Source organism: Salvelinus namaycush, chromosome 24, assembly GCF_016432855.1.
Source record: "Salvelinus namaycush isolate Seneca chromosome 24, SaNama_1.0, whole genome shotgun sequence".
NCBI classification, from domain to species: domain Eukaryota; kingdom Metazoa; phylum Chordata; class Actinopteri; order Salmoniformes; family Salmonidae; genus Salvelinus; species Salvelinus namaycush.
The window spans coordinates 16,444,650-16,464,439 of NC_052330.1; the positions used below are offsets into that span (position 1 = coordinate 16,444,650).

At 41.1% G+C, this 19,790-nt stretch overlaps 2 protein-coding genes and 1 non-coding gene across 3 annotated transcripts; 1 reads left to right on the forward strand and 2 right to left on the reverse strand.

Annotated features, from left to right (window-relative positions):
• Nucleotides 1–14,056: 14,056 nt before the first annotated feature.
• On the reverse strand, nucleotides 14,057–15,329 carry LOC120019442. The gene is made up of 2 exons (XM_038962733.1): nucleotides 15,122–15,329; nucleotides 14,057–14,724 (listed from the first exon to the last, which is right to left on the reverse strand). The coding sequence occupies exons 1-2, from the start codon at nucleotides 15,255–15,257 to the stop codon at nucleotides 14,219–14,221; spliced, it is 642 nt and encodes a 213-aa protein (XP_038818661.1). The 5' UTR covers nucleotides 15,258–15,329; the 3' UTR covers nucleotides 14,057–14,218.
• A 465-nt stretch (nucleotides 15,330–15,794) lies between these two features.
• LOC120019443 (protein FAM177A1-like) lies at nucleotides 15,795–19,586 on the reverse strand. Its single transcript, XM_038962734.1, has 5 exons — nucleotides 17,879–19,586; nucleotides 17,416–17,553; nucleotides 17,258–17,312; nucleotides 17,083–17,177; nucleotides 15,795–16,719 (listed from the first exon to the last, which is right to left on the reverse strand). The coding sequence occupies exons 1-5, from the start codon at nucleotides 17,897–17,899 to the stop codon at nucleotides 16,534–16,536; spliced, it is 495 nt and encodes a 164-aa protein (XP_038818662.1). The 5' UTR covers nucleotides 17,900–19,586; the 3' UTR covers nucleotides 15,795–16,533.
• On the forward strand, nucleotides 15,970–16,051 carry trnas-gcu. Its single transcript has one exon. It is a non-coding gene; the product is annotated as a tRNA-Ser (tRNA).
• Nucleotides 19,587–19,790: the final 204 nt, after the last annotated feature.

A 19,790-nucleotide genomic window follows, 5' to 3' on the forward strand; every position in this document is an offset into this window, starting at 1 on the left:
CAGTGCAGATGTTGCCTGTAATCCATTGCTTCTGGTTGGGGTATGTACATACGGTCACTGTGGGGATGATGTCATCGATGCACTTATTGATGAAGCCAGTGACTGATGTGGTGTACTCCTCAATTCCATCGGAAGAATCCCGGAACATATTCCAGTCTGTGCAAGCACAACAGTCCTGTAGCTTAGCATCTGCATCATCTGACCACTTCTGTATTGAGCGAGTCACTGGTGCTTCCTGCTTGTAAGCAGGAATCAGGAGGATATAATTATAGTCAGATTTGCCAAATGGAGGGCGAGGGAGAGCTTTGTACATGTCTCTGTGTGTGGAGTAAAGCCGGTATAGAGTTTTTTTTCCCTCTGGTTGCACATGTAACATGCTGGTAGAAATTAGGTTAAACGGATTTGTTCCCTGCATTAAAGTCCCTGGCCACCAGGAGCGCTGCCTCTGGATGAGCATTTTCCTGTTTGTTTATGGCCTTATACAGCTCATTGATTGAGGTCTTACTGTCAGCATCGGTTTGTGGTGGTAAATAGACAGCTACGAAAAATATAGATGAATAATCTTGGTAAATAGTGTAGTCTACAGTTTATCATGAGATACTCTACCTCAGGTGAGCAAAACCTCGAGACTAGATTTCGTGCACCAGCTGTTGTTTACAAATATACACAGACCGCCACCCCTTGTCTTACCGGAGGCAGCTGTTCTATCTTGCTGATGCAGTGAAAACCCCACCAGCTGTATGTTATCCACGACTGGCTGAAACATAAGATATTACAGTTTTTAATGTCCCGTTAGTAGGATATTCATGACCGTAGCTCATCCATTTTGTCATCCAATAATTTTACATTGGCTCATAGGACTAATGGTAGAGGCAGATTAACCACTCGCCACTGGTTCCTTACAAGGCACCCCAACCTACATCCCCGATATCTTTGTCTCTTCTTCATACGAATTATGGTGATTTGGGCCTTGTTGGGTGTCCGAAGTAAATCCTTTGAGTCCAACTCGTTAAAGAAAAAATCTTCATCCAGTACGAGGTGAGTAATTGCTGTCCTGATATCGAGAAGCTCTTTTCAGTCATAAGAGACGGTGGCAGAAACATTATGTACAAAATAAGTTACAAATGACGCAAAAAAACACACACAATAGCACAATTGTTTAAGAGCCCGTAAAACGGAAGCCATTTCCTCTTGCGCCATTATCATATCATATGATATCCCATGCTGATCAAAGCTTAGCCAACTAACTATAATTATTCAGGGTGCCACTACCAAAACTCAACGTAGCTAGTAGATAGCCTATTTTTCTTCTTTAAAGTTTTATGGCAGACTACACCTATTGGTGTATTGCCGCTACCTACTCTACAGGGTATTGAAACAAAAATATTCCATTGTGGGAAGGGGGGGCGACATAATACAAAAATGAATCAAATAACCATCTCACTCCTTCAGTCACATTGAAATCAAATCCTTACACAGTCTCAGGTGCCTGTGAGGACAGAGCATTTATAGACAGGATTCCTTGAAATGCCTCTGTAGAAAAATTCCTGAGTCACAAAAAACGCTCAGCCGCACTCACAATGCCTATTTTCTCAGATTTCCTCTCTGTTTGCGCTGTCCAGTTGAAAACCAAAGTGATAAACTCTACAAAGTCCACCTTCGTAACATGCAACATGTCAGGATCCCTCTATTGACAAGGAATATAATTTTGTGTCTCTACTCCTACTACCATTACTTATTCAGCATCACTCCTTTCTTCCACTGTTCTGAGCGCCGCAGGATAGGAGACATTCTGGACAGCCCTTATTCTTGCCACCTCCGTCTCCTTCACCCTAACAGGACACTTCAGTAATTCGGGTGCATGTTCACCACAACAATTGCATCCTTTAGGCTCAGCTGGCATATAATACTCCTCCCGTCTACATACACCTGACCAAATAATTAACATTTATCACACTGCATGGGTTTGGGCACGAAGGCTCTCATAGGGAATCTCATACAACCAAAATACAGTCGTGGCCAAAAGTTTTGAGAATGACACAAATATTAATTTTCACAAAGTCTGCTGCCTCAGTTTGTATGATGGCAATATGCATATACTCCAGAATGTTATGAAGAGTGATCAGATGAATTGCAATTAATTGCAAAGTCCCTCTTTGCCATGCAAATGAGCTGAATCCCCCCCAAAAAAATTCCGCTGCATTTCAGCCCTGCCACAAAAGGACCAGCTGACATCATGTCAGTGATTATCTTGTTAACACAGGTGTGAGTGCTGATGAGGACAAGGCTGGAGATCACTGTGTCATGCTGATTGAGTTCGAATAACAGACAATCATTGTTCTTCCTCTGTCAAGCATGGTTACCTGCAAGGAAACACTTGCCGTCATCATTGCTTTGCACAAAAAGGGCTTCACAGGCAAGGATATTGCTGCCAGTAAGATTCCACCTAAATCAACAATTTATCGGATCATCAAGAACTTCAAGGAGAGCGGTTGAATTGTTGTGAAGAAGGCTTCAGGGGGAGCCCAAGAAAGTTCAGCAAGCGCCAGGACCATCTCCTAAAGTTGATTCAGCTGCGGGATCGGGGCACCACCAGTACAGAGCTTGCTCAGGAATGGCAGCAGGCAGATGTGAGTGCATCTGCATGCACAGTGAGGCGAAGACTTTTGGAGGATCGCCTGGTGTCAAGCAGGGAAGCAAAGAAGCCACTTCTCTCCAGGAAAAACATCAGGGACAGACTGATATTCTGCAAAAGGTACAGGGATTGGACTGCTGAGGACTGGGGTAAAGTCATTTTCTTCGATGAATCCCCTTTCCGATTGTTTGGGGTAACTGTAAAAAAAGCTTGTCCGGAGAAGACAAGGTGAGCGCTACCATCAGTCCTGTGTCATGCCAACAGTAAAGCATCCTGAGACCATTCATGTGTGGGGTTGCTTCTCAGCCAAGAGAGTGGACTCACTCACAACTTTGCCTAAGAACACAGCCATGAATAAAGAATAGTACCAAAACATCAATATTTTGGGTCCATGGCCAGGAAACTCCCCGACCTTAATTCCATTGAGAACTTGTGGTCAATCCTCAAGAGGCGGGTAGACAAACAAAAAAAACACACATTTTGACAAACTCCAAGCATTGATTATGCAAGAATGGGCTGCCATCAGTCAGGATGTGGCCCAGACGTTATTTGACAGCATGCCAGGGTGGATTGCAGAGGTCTTGAAAAAGAAGGGTCAACACTGCAAATATTGCCTCTTTGCATCAACTTCATGTAATTGTCAATAAAAGCCTTTGACACTTATGGAATGCTTGTAATTATACTTCAGTATTCAGTGGTGGGCCGTCAGGGCCTGCAAGGCCTTCTCTGCTGGCCTAAACATCATCAGAATATATATATTTTTTAAATATATTTTCCCACAAATATGTATTAAATTATTCCCCAGAGAAAGAGTTATACTCTTCATTTCATAGCTTTCCTCTTGGTTGTACTGCACCAGCCCCAGGTTGAGATTTGGAGGGCTGGTCTTTATGTTAGATCTTTTATCCAATCATATTCAGCCATCGTGTGTTGCCAGGGGTCTAAAATCTGCCCTCAGGCCTTCAGAATCAACAGTGCGGGGGCTTGTAGCTTATAGTGAATGGAAATGAAAATTTAGTGTCAACCAATCAGCTTTAGAGTTGGCTATTGTACGCCTGCTGGCTGGCTCCAGTGTTACACAGGAGCCAGCTAGCAGGCGTAGTGCGTGCACGTCTTTTGATTGGATTACCAATATTGAGAGGCAGGTCCTATGGAGATCTAGGAAACTGAATTTGATAAACAAATTAATTCGCATACTACTAAGCTGTTTTTTCAACCCACAATGGCGGAAGGAGGAGAAGATATCGATTTGGTCGAGGATATAATTATAACGCCATTCTCAAGACGAACTTTTCAAGAAAAGTTAGACATTGTAAGGAGAGGTCGCCCGACGCCACAAAGCCTGTCACAGGCGGGAAAGGGCTTCGTTCGCTCGCCACTTTCAAAGTTTCAACTACGAGCGCTGTCAATGGCTCACAGGCTCCTTGGCTCCGAGAAGCACTGCAAACTGTACTGCTGGAAATGCCTATTATTTGCAAGTGATCGATTTGGTGTTTGGAGCCACACTGGCTTTGCAAACTTGAGTTGTCTAACCAAGGCAGCAACGAGACACCAAAGTACGGCTGGGCATTAACAAGCAATGGTGCTTTTGAAAACTTTTGGGGACACCGGAGTGGATCTACAACTCAAAAAACAAGCGCGCAGGGCAACGGAGCTGCACAATGAAAAGGTGAAGGGAAATATTGAAAAGACTCATTGATTGTGTCATGTTTTTGGGTAAACACTGTTTACCCAAAAATGTCAATTTGTCAATTTCAAGGTGACGCAACGCCTGGTTATACTGCGTTTCTGTCTAAATGTATAGTGTCTAGAGCCATGGCATCATAATGAGGTGGATTAATTCGGGTGGGACTGTGTAGTACCTCACTGAAGGCCCAGGCCCCAGGCCCACGGCACGCCACTGTCAGTATTCCATAGTAACATCTGACAAAAATATCTGAAGACACTGAAGCAGCAAACTTTGTGGAAATTAATATTTGTGTCATTCTCAAAACTTTTGGCCACGACTGTACATGTGAGAAGGGAGACTCTTCATTAAAAAACAAAAGAATGGATTGAGTGGGCTTCCGCACTCCATCTCTAGCTCATTATTAGCTGTAGCTATCTGCAAAAGTGAACCATTTCCCCCCTTCTGTGAGTAAAAACCCGCTCGCCCTGGGATCCAATGAGATTCCTAAACAAGTTTATGAAGGCGGTACCTTATGGCATTGCATGGTTAAGTGCCCAATCAGAATGCATTTTTGGATTTTAACTACAATGAAATTATTCCATCCCCCCCCTCACATCACACACTGTCCCAGTCTGTGCTACTGGCAGCACTACACTGGCAAACCCGAACAGGGTAATTCATATAACATTTGTTATGTTTATGGGGAAACAAAACTAAAACTGGGGGGGTACAAATTCTATCTGGGCGGGTCCATGCCCAGCTTAGCCAACCCGTAGAGCCGGCCCTGGTTGCTAGAATTTTGGAGAGTGAAATGGTCTGTCTGAAAAGTCCACATTCTGATTGTCTACAACTGTCTAAAAATGTGGGCTCAATCAAAAGACACAGTGCAATCTGATTGTGATCAGATCATCCAGCCCATCTCCAGAGGTAGTCAGACACACGTTGTGTCTGCATATCTTACAAGTGTAGACCGATCTGGACAGAGAAACCATTTAAATCAAAATTCGTGTGTCTTACATTAACTAAATGTGTCTTACATTAAATAAATAATATTTTGAAAGAATAGCTGTGAAATAATTTGCATAAAGAAGGGACCAGGAAATCTGGTCACAATGCAGACACAGTGGATGGATAACAGAATGGATAATCAGAATGTAGACAATATCGAGATAGAGAACCCATGTTAGCACCAGGTATAAACGGGGCTATAGAGAGGCATTGGGATTGAGCTGGTACATACCGAAGCAGTGCCGTAGATTGGTTTAAGTGTCCAAGTGAACCAGAGAGGCCCTTTAGCACTTGATAAAGTTTTTCTGCTATGGTAGACTCTACAGTGCTGCTGACATTTGGGATGTTACATAACCAGTTCAGAGTGCCTTCCCATGCAAATCAGTGTTAGTTAATAATAACAGGTTCAGCTCAGTCCATAAAGGAAACTGATGGTGGACAACACTCCTTGGCTGGAGAAATAACTTTTTTTCTTTGACAGTGACTGTGACTGCCCCCACCTGGTAAGTATTGAAAGTACCTCTCTGCTTCTGCATTCAAAACAAACACTACTTGTGTTGGCACTTCTTCCCTCGCCTCCTGGATTTTTCAATGATTCGCATAATGTTTAACCTTGCTCAACTGGTAGCATCACATTTGCTAATGGTTTCCAATCGCATCAGCCCAAGGTGAAGAGTGTAATGTTTTATTATTTTGAAAATGTGGGAGAATTGCTCGCAGACAAAGTAAGCAATTCAGGCCCTCAAATGTTGAAAGTGTTTATTTGTTAACACTTGACTTTGCAATAACCATAAACAGGCATAGTATCAAACTGAATATAGAACAATAGTTGATAACAGGACAAAACTAGTATTGCTTTAGAGCTCCAATAAAACAAAGTAGATTGGTCCTACTACTGTTCAAATGTACAAAATGTATCTGAAATGTAGCCGTACACATCAACAACCAAGGCTTTATAGAATAACACAAAACATTTACCTGGAGTTAACTCTGCAAATGGCACTGCTAGGTGATCTAAAAGTCATAGTCAATCGATCAAAAATATAATAATACTTAGCAAAAATGTTTATCTTTAGTTTACATTCTGTAGAAACTATGAGAATAGAAAGGGTCAGAACTTGTGTGAAACATCACAGCGTAGTTAAAAAATATATTGCAAAAAGAACTGGATGGTTTATGAGATAGATGGGAGGGGTTGAGGGTAGTTGAACGATGGGACTACAAACAAATAAAAGATAACTATTGTAAAATATGAATACTTTCCGAATGCACTGTAGTTTAGACAATTCTGACTGAAACTATTTGTACCCAGTCAAACAGCAGCCATGGAGGTCAGCCAATCATTTGCTATTGAGGTTGAAACACCTGAGAAATCTATCAACAGGTCTGGTCTACCCAGTACCATCAAGGGCATATGACCGAATGATGAAGACACAATGAATGTGTCAGCGCCCAAGAAACCAGTTCCAAATTTGGCACGAGTTCCTCAGATACATCCAGATATGTTGGGGCACGACGGGAAAAATTCAGATGGGCGAGTATCTGTGGTTTTTTTTTTTTTCATGAAGACGTGTGTGAGGGACATGTTGTGATCCTGGGGGTAGTGTATAGGACTATATGTAAGACAGAAGACTTGGTGATTTTCATCAAGTAAAGTCCTTGGTCAATTGTGGGACAAGGATACTTTTATGCCCTTGATCAGTGGTAGTGTATGAGGCTATTTGGGGAGCCAAAGGTCTATTGTTGCTTTTGAACAAGTTTGTGGGTGGGGAAGAGGGGGGTTTGGTTGGGCATGTTGAAACCCTTTGGTGTTGAGAGTAGGGTTTGGTTGGGGGGGCTGTTGAAGTGTTTTGAATGGGGTGTGTTTTGGGGGTCTGGGTAGAAATCCAACAATGTAATTAAACTGGTTGGGAGTAGGATTAGGCCTCTCAGAGCATTCACTCCTGGCCCAATTGGGAATCAACAAGCAGTTGTCTGGACTTCACAGAGGCTTGGAAGTTGCAGTTGTTTTTGTATCCCTCTGGTGTAATCTTTAAAAGTATGTGGAACATTTTCACAACTCAAAGCACATAAATCAAATCAGGTCATCGAAATGGATCATGCTTAAAATTTGTAAGCACATTTTCAATTGACTGAGTACATCAAACCTAGTGATCAAAAATGTTTACACTGTATAAGACATGAGTTTTATGATATGGAAATGTGAAGTGCACATTTGGAATCACGGGGTACACATCACTCCCAGAAGCCTTTGAAAGTGTTAAACCTGCATAAACATTAGTGATTCTCTTTCACCCTAAAGCAAGACGGCCCCTCTCTATACCCTTTGTAATTGGGGGGTGGTGTGTCTTTACTTGTAGCTGTAGCCTGGTTACTATGAACACATCAGATGTAATTATTAAATTAGATTTTTAAGATCAAGAAGGACCTTTCTCACACACACACACACACAAACACAAAGACACAAACACACACACACATATTTATTTTCACTGATGCTACAGAAATCAGTATTCCAGAATTAAGGATTACATTTTACATCCTAGAAATTAGTGGTGGTCACCAATATTGCTATTTCAATCTTTTGATATCAATATGAGCAAGGCATATTGTGATATGGAAATTCTCTGGGCTCTATATGACATTGGTAATTTAAACATAGAATGATATTGATCTTCTACAGTTCCCCATTCAATACTGTTGTTTGAAAAACAAGCACTCAAGCAAAACACAAAGCTAAACATACAAGAATGTGATGATAAATACAATTACTTCTCAACGTGTACATTTTAGGTGTGGGCACCAATATAGCCATTTCAATATAATGTTGATATCTTTTTATCGATAAGAGCAAGGCGTATTGTGATATCAGTTTATCCTTGCTGTTAACCTACACTATACACTGCATTCGGAATGTAATCAGACCCCTTGAATTTTTCCACATTTTGTTACGTTACAGCCTTATTCTAAAATTTATTAAATAATTTTTTCCTCATCACTCTACATACAATATCCCATAATGACAAAGCGAAAACCGTTTTTTAGCAATTTGTGCAAATGTATTAAAAATAAAAAACTGAAATATTATATTTACATAAGTATTCACACCCTTTGCTATGACACTCAAAATTGAGCTCAGGTGCATCCTGTTTCCATTGATCATCCGTGAGATGTTTCTAAAACTTGATTGGTATCCACCTGTGGTAAATTCCAATGATTGGACATGATTTGGAAAGGCACATAGATGTCTATATAATGTCCCACAGTTGACAGTGCATGTCAAATCCAAAACCAAGCCATGAGGGTATTAAAGGAATTGTCCTTACAGCTCTGAAACAGGATTGTGTCGAGGCACAGATCTGAGGAAGGGTACCAAAACATTTCTACACTATTGAAGGTCCCCAAGAACACAGTGGCCTCCATCATTCTTAAATGGAATACATTTGGAGCCAGCAAGACACTTCCTAGATTTGGCTGCCTGGCCAAACTGAGCAATCGGAGGAGTAGGGCCTTTGTCGGGGAGGTGAACCTTCCAGAAGGACAACCATCTCGGCAGCATTCCACCAATCAGACCTTCATGGTCGAGTAGCCAGACGGAAGCCACTGCTCAGTAAACGGCACATGACAGCCTACTTGGAGTTTGCCAAAAGGCACGTAAAGGACTCAGAGCATGAGAAACATGATTCTCTGGTCTGATGAAACCAAGATTGAACTCTTTAGCCTGAATGCCAAGTGTCAAGTTTTGGAGGAAACCTGGCACCATCCCTACAGTGAAGAATGGTGGTGGCAGCATCATGATGTGGGGATGTTTTTCAGCAGCAGGGACTGGAACACTAGTCAGGACCGAAGGAAAGCTGAACAGAGCAAAGTATAGAGAGATCCTTGATGAAAACCTGCTCCAGAGTGCTCAGGACCTCAGACTGGGGTGAAGGTTTACCTTCTAACAGAACAATGACCCTAAGCACACAGCCAAGACAAAGCAGGAGTGGATTTGGGACAAGTCTCTGAATGTCCATGAGTGGCCCAGCCAGAGCCTGGACTTGAACCAGATCGAACATCCATGGAGAGACCTGAAAATAGCCGTGCAGCGACACTCCCCATCTAACCTGACAGAGCTTGAGAGGATCTGCAGAGAAGAATGGGAAAAACTCCCCAAATACAGGTGTGCCAAGCTTGTAGCGTCACACCCAAGAAGACTTGAGGCTGTAATCGCTGCCAACGGTGCTTCAACAAAGTACTGAGTAAAGGGTCTCAATACCTATTTAAATGTGATATTTCTGTTTTTGGGTTGGGAATGCATTTGCAAAAAACTCTAAAAAACTGTTTTTGCTTTTTTATTATAGGGTATTGTGTGTAGATTGATGATGTTACGTTCGTTGGTGGAAGGAGGAGACCAAGGTGCAGCGTGGTAGGCGAACATCTTACTTTTATTTAAAATGAACACCGAAAAACAACAAAATACAAAACGAACGTAAAGTTCTGCAGGCTACACAGCAACTATACAAAATCAAGATCCCACAAACTAAGGTGGAAAAAAGACTGCCTAAGTATGATCCCCAATCAGAGACAAGGATAGACAGCTGCCTCTGATAGGGAACCATACCAGGCCAACATAGAAATACAACATAGATTGCCCACCCTAGTCACACCCTGACCTAACCAAATAGAGAATAAAAAGGCTCTCTAAGGTCAGGGCGTGACAGATGAGGGGGAAAACATATTTAACGGATTTTAGAATAAGGCTTGTAACATAACAAAATGTGTAAAAAGTCAAGGGGTCTGAATACTTTCCGAATGCACTGTAGTTTAGACAATTCTGACTGAAACTATTTGTACCCAGTCAAACAGCAGCCATGGAGGTCAGCCAATCATTTGCTATTGAGGTTGAAACACCTGAGAAATCTATCAACAGGTCTGGTCTACCCAGTACCATCAAGGGCATATGACCGAATGATGAAGACACAATGAATGTGTCAGCGCCCAAGAAACCAGTTCCAAATTTGGCACAAGTTCTTCAAATACATCCAGATATGTTGGGGCACGAGTAGAAAATGTCAGTGTCTGTGGGGGTTTTTCTTCCATGAAGACATGTGTGAGGGACTTGTTGTGATCCCGGCGGTAGTGTATTGGACTATATGTAAGACAGAAGACTTGGTGATTTTCATCAAGTAAAGTCCTTGGTCAATTGTGGGACAAGGATACTTTTATGCCCTTGATCAGTGGTAGTGTATGAGGCTATTTGGGGAGCCAAAGGTCTATTGTTGCTTTTGATCAAGTTTGTGGGTGGAGAAGAGGGCGGTTTGGTTGGGCATGTTGAAACATTTTGGTGTTGAGAGTAGGGTTTGGTTGGGGGGCCTGTTGAAAGTGTTTTGAATGGGGTGTGTTTTGGAGGTCTGGGTAGAAATCCAACAATGTAATCAAACTGGTTGGGAGTAGGATTAGGCCTCTCAGAGCATTCACTCCTGGCCCAATTGGGAATCAACAAGCAGTTGTCTGGACTTCAGAGGCTTGGAATTATAATTTTTTTGTATCAATTTGGTGCAATTTTTTAATTATGTGGAACATTTTCACAACTCAAAGCACATAAATCAAATCAGATCATTGAAATGTCTCATGCTTCTAAACTGTAAGCACATTTTCAATTGACTGAGTACATCAAACCTAGTGATTAAAACTTTACACTGTACATGACATGAGTTTTATGATATGGAAATGTGAAGTGCACATTTGGACTCACGGGGTACCGTACATCACCCCCAGAAGCCTTTGAAAGTGTTAAACCTGCATAAACATTAGTGATTCTCTTTCACCCTAAAGCAAGACGGCCCCTCTCTATACCCTTTGTAATTGGGAGGTGGTGTGTCTGGACTTGTAGCTGTAGCCTGGTTTTGATTACTATGAACACATCAGATGTAATTACAAGCATTTCGCTACACTCGCATTAACATCTGCTAACCATGTGTATGTGACAAATAAAATTTGATTTGATTTGATTTTTAAGATCAATAAGGATATCTCTCTCTTACACACACACACACAAAATTATATTCACTTATGCTGCAGACATCAGTTTTCTAAAATTAAGGATTACATTTTACAACCTAGATATTAGTGGTGGGACCCAATAATGCTATTTCAAAATGTTGATATCAATATGAACAAGGCATATCGTGATCTGGAAATTCTCTGATCTCTATACGGCATTGGTAATTTAAACATAGAAGGATATTTATCTGCTACAATTCCCCATTCAATACTGTTGTTTGAAAAACAAGCACTCAAGCTAAACACAAAGCTAAACATACAAGCATGTGATGATAAATACAATTACTTCTCAATGTGCACATTTTAGGTGTGTGCACCAGTATGGCTATTTCAATATAATGTTGATATCTTTTTATCGGTAAGAGCAAGGCGTATTGTGATTTCAGTTTATCTTTGCTGTTAACCTACACTATACAGTGCATTCGGAAAGTATTCAGACCACTTGCAATTTTTCACATTTTGTTATGTTTCAGGAATGGCAGCAGGCAGATGTGAGTGCATCTGCATGCACAGTGAGGCGAAGACTTTTGGAGGATCGCCTGGTGTCAAGCAGGGAAGCAAAGAAGCCACTTCTCTCTAGGAAAAACATCAGGGACAGACTGATATTCTGCAAAAGGTACAGGGATTGGACTGCTGAGGACTGGGGTAAAGTCATTTTCTTCGATGAATCCCCTTTCCGATTGTTTGGGGTAACTGTAAAAAAAGCTTGTCCGGAGAAGACAAGGTGAGCGCTACCATCAGTCCTGTGTCATGCCAACAGTAAAGCATCCTGAGACCATTCATGTGTGGGGTTGCTTCTCAGCCAAGGGAGTGGACTCACTCACAACTTTGCCTAAGAACACAGCCATGAATAAAGAATAGTACCAAAACATCAACATTTTGGGTCCATGGCCAGGAAACTCCCTGACCTTAATTCCATTGAGAACTTGTGGTCAATCCTCAAGAGGCGGGTAGACAAACAAAAAAAACACACATTTTGACAAACTCCAAGCATTGATTATGCAAGAATGGGCTACCATCAGTCAGGATGTGGCCCAGACGTTATTTGACAGCATGCCAGGGTGGATTGCAGAGGTCTTGAAAAAGAAGGGTCAACACTGCAAATATTGACTCTTTGCATCAACTTCATGTAATTGTCAATAAAAGCCTTTGACACTTATGGAATGCTTGTAATTATACTTCAGTATTCCATAGTAACATCTGACAAAAATATCTGAAGACACTGAAGCAGCAAACTTTGTGGAAATTAATATTTGTGTCATTCTCAAAACTTTTGGCCACGACTATACATGTGAGAAGGGAGACTCTTCATTAAAAAACAAAAGAATGGATTGAGTGGGCTTCCGCACTCCATCTCTAGCTCATTATTAGCTGTAGCTATCTGCAAAAGTGAACCATTTCCCCCCTTCTGTGAGTAAAAACCCGCTCGCCCTGGGATCCAATGAGATTCCTAAACAAGTTTATGAAGGCGGTACCTTATGGCATTGCATGGTTAAGTGCCCAATCAGAATGCATTTTTGGATTTTAACTACAATGAAATTATTCCATCCCCCCCCCTCACATCACACACTGTCCCAGTCTGTGCTACTGGCAGCACTACACTGGCAAACCCGAACAGGGTAATTCATATAACATTTGTTATGTTTATGGGGAAACAAAACTAAAACTGGGGGGGTACAAATTCTATCTGGGCGGGTCCATGCCCAGCTTAGCCAACCCGTAGAGCCGGCCCTGGTTGCTAGAATTTTGGAGAGTGAAATGGTCTGTCTGAAAAGTCCACATTCTGATTGTCTACAACTGTCTAAAAATGTGGGCTCAATCAAAAGACACAGTGCAATCTGATTGTGATCAGATCATCCAGCCCATCTCCAGAGGTAGTCAGACACACGTTGTGTCTGCATATCTTACAAGTGTAGACCGATCTGGACAGAGAAACCATTTAAATCAAAATTCGTGTGTCTTACATTAACTAAATGTGTCTTACATTAAATAAATAATATTTTGAAAGAATAGCTGTGAAATAATTTGCATAAAGAAGGGACCAGGAAATCTGGTCACAATGCAGACACAGTGGATGGATAACAGAATGGATAATCAGAATGTAGACAATATCGAGATAGAGAACCCATGTTAGCACCAGGTATAAACGGGGCTATAGAGAGGCATTGGGATTGAGCTGGTACATACCGAAGCAGTGCCGTAGATTGGTTTAAGTGTCCAAGTGAACCAGAGAGGCCCTTTAGCACTTGATAAAGTTTTTCTGCTATGGTAGACTCTACAGTGCTGCTGACATTTGGGATGTTACATAACCAGTTCAGAGTGCCTTCCCATGCAAATCAGTGTTAGTTAATAATAACAGGTTCAGCTCAGTCCATAAAGGAAACTGATGGTGGACAACACTCCTTGGCTGGAGAAATAACTTTTTTTCTTTGACAGTGACTGTGACTGCCCCCACCTGGTAAGTATTGAAAGTACCTCTCTGCTTCTGCATTCAAAACAAACACTACTTGTGTTGGCACTTCTTCCCTCGCCTCCTGGATTTTTCAATGATTCGCATAATGTTTAACCTTGCTCAACTGGTAGCATCACATTTGCTAATGGTTTCCAATCGCATCAGCCCAAGGTGAAGAGTGTAATGTTTTATTATTTTGAAAATGTGGGAGAATTGCTCGCAGACAAAGTAAGCAATTCAGGCCCTCAAATGTTGAAAGTGTTTATTTGTTAACACTTGACTTTGCAATAACCATAAACAGGCATAGTATCAAACTGAATATAGAACAATAGTTGATAACAGGACAAAATGAAGGCTTGTGTTTACAAAACCATGGAAACAGAATTGAGGGCAGGGGCTGGGCAGTGGGTTATTGGAATGCTGCTTCATGTAGAAGTTGGTGTATTTTCAATTTTACAGCACTCTTCTTTCTATGGGGGAGCTTCCTAAGATACGGGAGCAAACTAAAGAAGAACATCTCATCTTCTATGTCCTCCAGTCCGTCCATCCCATCCATCTGCCACCTCCTCTTCCGGCTGGGCCCATTGGATTCCGACACAGTGTCAGGAGAGGGAGCATCCTCATCATCTGCCTGGTCCCCCTCGATCTCATGGATAATGTAGGCTGATTTATCGTCCACACCTTCTGTGGCACTTTCCCTGTTCCTCTCCCTTTCCTCCTCTTCCAAGTCATCTGTGGTGTCTCCTTGCAAGCCCTTGGCCTGGATGAAGGGGGTAAGGAAGGACATGCTCCTGCTGTGCATCCAGGTCTTCTTGTGAATGTCCAGCTCCCCAGATGCTCTCCTCTGCTGCTCAGCCCGCTTGAATTTGACAAAAGTGTCCCTCAGGTTCTTCCATTTATTCCGACAGTCATCCACTAAACACCCCAAATTACACGTAACACAAAAAGAAGAGGGGAGTGGGGTAAGGATATCTGCATCTAACACAAATAGAGCAATCTCAATCTGACCTACGGATAGTCTGATCATGATTAAAATACACACATGACATTTCTTAAATGTTATGTAAACATGTATTTATACCTAATTTACCTTATTGCAGGGATCACATTGTTGTTTTATTTGGGGGGATAACAATTGGCAGGTAGCTAGCTAGCTAAGGATGTAGCTAGGTACGTAGCTACCTAGGTGAGAGAAAGTTTGGTCAACAACAGTTCAAGTAGCTAGGTAGCTATAGCTAGCTAGTTGGCTAGCTTACTAGCTAACGTTAACTGGGTAGTTAGCAAGCTATTGCTAGCAGCAAGCTGACCTTACCAGGCATTTCCACTTGCAGACTTACAGCCCTCCATGCCCTTGCCTTTCTCTGTGAATCCCTGTATGAGTTTAAAGTTATGTTATACAACTCAGGGTAATCCGAAACAGCCGAAATGATTCTGTCAGCCATTTGCATGTTAGCTAACGTTAGCTTTCAAAGCACTCGCTGCTGCTACTATTAGTTTTGAATTCAAAGACAGTGCGCATGCGTATCAAATCTTTTCCAAACGCTGATAGGTCAAACTTGAAACGCTTACTTGCTGGCTAAAAGGCTTTACATGGTCAGTCCGAACTCTGCATTGGCTGTGCAGCATTTACGAAGATATGGCCTCTGCTGAAGTCAGGGCATTCACACTTCTTGCGTTCCACGGGCAGCGCAGAGCTGTCGTGAAGGAAGTTGACAAGGAAGTGAGTTTGTGTTTATACAGGACCTTCCGCACTCACCTACCGTTAACCAATCATGTCAATGCGGAGCTATACGAAGCCATCTACATTGTTACAACATTTCAGAGGCGCACAGCGATGCGGTACAGAGCTCAATATGGCCTCTGCATGCCTCCAGAGGCACTATAAATGCGTCACACCATCCATACGGTGCCTCCAACACATCCAGATCAAGCATAAATTGGCTTTAAATTAGCTTCCACAATGCTTGAGACATATGTAACTAGCTAGCTAAAACAAATACATTTTATTTATGAAAATCAAAACAGAACAATTCTAAAATGCAACGTTAAATGTTGCGAAAAATACAAAACAAACAAACATGCAGTAGCATTTGCAGCCCGGTAAATGATGAAGTTCATGAGATTTGATAAAGCTAACTCTTTTACATCAGGAAGCATTACGACGAGGTGGCCGAGTGGTTAAGGCGATGGACTGCTAATCCATTGTGCTCTGCACGCGTGGGTTCGAATCCCATCCTCGTCGATAATTTTTATCGCTAGCCAAAGTGTACAGTCATCAGTTATACACAGCAATTATCTATGTTCTGTGCTATCCAGAATATTTATTCGATATTTTCACGCATAATGTACAAAACACATTTAGTCAGAAATTCAATTAAACTGAAGGCATGCAATGAAAATGTATTCTGCATGTTTTTTATGAACATTTCAGAATTGTATTAATATAGTCAGATAAAGTGCAATACAGTAGAAATCACAGAGGAACACCAACAAATACACACAGCAATATAAATATTTGCTCTCTTAGTTTGTTAGCACAACAAGTTTAATGCTTTCAATGCATACTATTGTGTTACTATTTTTCCTTTAGTTTATTTAGCTTCTTTTTTTTAACTTACAACTTAACAAACAATGGGAAAAAAAATGTAAGTAAGCATTTCACACCTGTTGTATTCAGCGCATATGACAAATAACATTTGTTTTGTTTATTAGCCTAGTTCTTATTCAGTGCTCATTATCATCTCGATAACCCATGTTGTGGGATCCTGTAGTTCTGTGCTCAGTGGCTTGAGAACCAGCAGGGACTCCGTGGGAGCTTGTGGCACCATATTCACTGCTCATCCTCGAAGAAAGGTGGATTCTCTCCCTTCTTTTCTCATAGGAGCATTCGGTGTCTTTACTCCCTGTGTTCTAGAAGGGAACAAAACCGCTAGCTTAAACATTTTTCAATTCGGTTTAGAAAAAGACTTCTGTTTGAGTGTGACTGCTAAATTTTTTAAGTTGGTGTATGTTTAATCAAGAGCTTAGAATTTGACTGAAGATTGGAAACAAGTGCATATGTGGTCTACATTTCTGACTATGTTGTGCAGGCTTTATGTGTAGGTCCAGAAACTTTTCCTGACCACTTTACCTGACCAGAGAACAACTCTGGGGCTTAGTGCCTATCACCAGGTTGTACCTAGTCAGCTCACATGGTCAGGAAAAACCCATGACTCTTATGTGGTCAAGAAAGACTCCTGGCCATATGTGTGTGTAATGTTGTATGTACCTTACCTTGTTGTCACGCTGATGTTCATCTACAGCATACTGGTATTTGGCAGTGTTGAGGCCAAGTAGACCAGACAGTTTTTCCCCAAGAAAATCACAAGCTGAAGGCAATAACATGTTATGTAAGACAATGCTTTTTAAAAATTGTTTCAAGAGCACACATGAATGGAATGCAACTTACTGCGCAATGACTTCCTGCCCAGAGACCAAGTAAAAGCTCTCCATGGGAGTTTGGGCTAAAACACACACACAGATTAGTGCTGCATTCCAACTGTGCTCATGGACTAAACATTATTTATACTAAGAATCAAAATCTTAACTGTTTGAACACTTCCCTACCATGTCTTCAGGCTCCCTAAACACCTCCTCTTGTAATGTATCCTCCTCCTCACTGTCATCTTCCTCCAGAGTCTCACCGCTGGCGAAATGGATGACCCTCCTCTGCAGGGACAGTGAAGGACCTCTGAACTGTCTCTCCTAAATGTCAGGACCCCGAGAGACACACACTGTTAATGACCCCTTATCCTCTCATACCCGTCCTGCATAATCAATTCATAAAACATAAGGTCTGTGGTTGTGCTTGATAATGGTGTGTGTGCGTACTACATTAGCTTATGATAAGCAATTTCTACTGACGCCATCTATTTGCCAAGGGATAGTCTTAAAGGGCTATTAGTATGCTCCATACAGGAAACAATCATAAAAGTAGCTCTGAATTGAGAGATACTGAAGACGTATTTATAAAGAAATGTCTAACCTTATGACAGGTAAACCCTTTAGCCTACATATGAACAGCACTTACTTCCTTGAAACTGTCGCTCATTCTTCACACTGAATAAATGGTTTTCCTTTCCTTGTTCTGCTGCCTGTAGAGCAAAAATGTTTTCTCAGCTCAGAGTACATACATTTCCTCCACTCTGATGGCACTGGAATGGTCAATCAAGGCAACAGAAAAAAAAGCAAGATACTGGGTCCTACATTAGTTTGAAACCTGATACTCAACACACCAGAAACACGTTTTAGTCATGCTTACTATGTACACCAGTCAGAGACTGCGGTCATTGGATGACAGGCTACTAATTTCAGTTTTCTTGTAAGGCTGAGGGTTGGGCTTGTTCCACTGTGTAGAATTTCAAGGTTTATTGTTAACTGCTATATGGAGTGATGTTGGTTCCTCTGGCTAATGATACTTGAGTGCAGCACAGACACCCTGTTCTTACATCAGGAAAATAAGTGTTTGATTGCAACATAAAATAGTAACCCAAGGTTTCTTGACATTTTTATTTGAAACATTTTCCATGAAGGGCACCATTAGATGAAGAGTAATGACCTTCAGGTTGACTTGTGTAAACATTGTTATGCTACAGCAAACTGTTTTCATAAATGCGTTAATTAAAAATAAATCTAATTGTTCCTTAAATGTGAAAATTAATTGTTCCAAGAATAAAAAGGTATTGTAGAGATAACATATATGTTGTATATGTTCTTAATTTCTGTGTGACTAATAAGATTTAAAGTGCAAAGGCATTATAATGCATTATAAGTGCATTATAAGTGCTTTGAGGTTGAACAGAAAGAATGCACAATTTTCTTAATATATTGGCAAGTTAGTATACCATACTGGGGGTTACTTTTCCCCCTATTGTACCTCCTCAGTAGACGCTAGCTGTCATTAACATATTTTCAAAAACAACTCTTAGGCAATTACAGCAAATCAGTACTCTAAAAACTACAGTATATCGTTGTCATTTACAGATAAAACAAACATTTGTAATTCATTTGATTCATTTACATACATAGTAGGCCACTTCATCCAACAATTTTCCATGTGTAAAATAATGTGCCATAGTACAACATTACTCCCTTCACTGAAATGGTTTAAGTAGGTTATGATTGACATCATATTTGAATGACATCAGATTGTCAAGTCCATTTCTTTCTTCATTAACCATTACTCTAGTGTTCCTGCACTTGTCAATCACTGATAAATCCAGTCTTAATTAAGGATAGGCCCTTTTTTTCCACTTCCTGACTGAATGACATGCCCAAAGTAAACTGCCTGTAGCTCAGGCCCTGAAGCCAGGATATGCATATAATTGGTACCATTGGAAAGAAAACATTTGAAGTCTGCAGAAATATTAAAATAATGTAGGAGAATATAACAAAAGATATGGTCGGAGAAAATCCAAAGAAAAACCAACCAGATTTTTTAATTTTTTTAAAGACCATCCTAGAACTGCAAGAGAAAAGGTCATATTGAAAATTAGCTCCCTGGATGCAATTCCTATGGCTTCCACAGGCTGTCAGCAGTCTATGTTCAAGGTTTCAGGTTTGTAATTTCAAAAACAAATGAGAAATATCAGTTTTAGAAGCACACGTCTTGGAAATTGATGTTTGCGCGCGCCATGAAGACATTACGCACCTGCTAAAACCGGTTTCCTATTGAACATACTTCTTTCCGGAAAAAAATATTATAGTTTGATTACATTTTACGGTATCTGAGGAGTAAATAGAAACGTATTCTGACTTGTTGAAACAAAGTTTAGGGGTAGATTTTCAGATTCCTTACTCTGCAAGTTGAACGAGTGGATTACTCAAATCGATGGCGCCAACTAAACTGACTTTTTGGGATATAAAGAAGGAATGTATCTAACAAAACGACACTACATGTTATAGCTGAGACCCTTTGGATGACAAATCCGAGGAAGATTTTA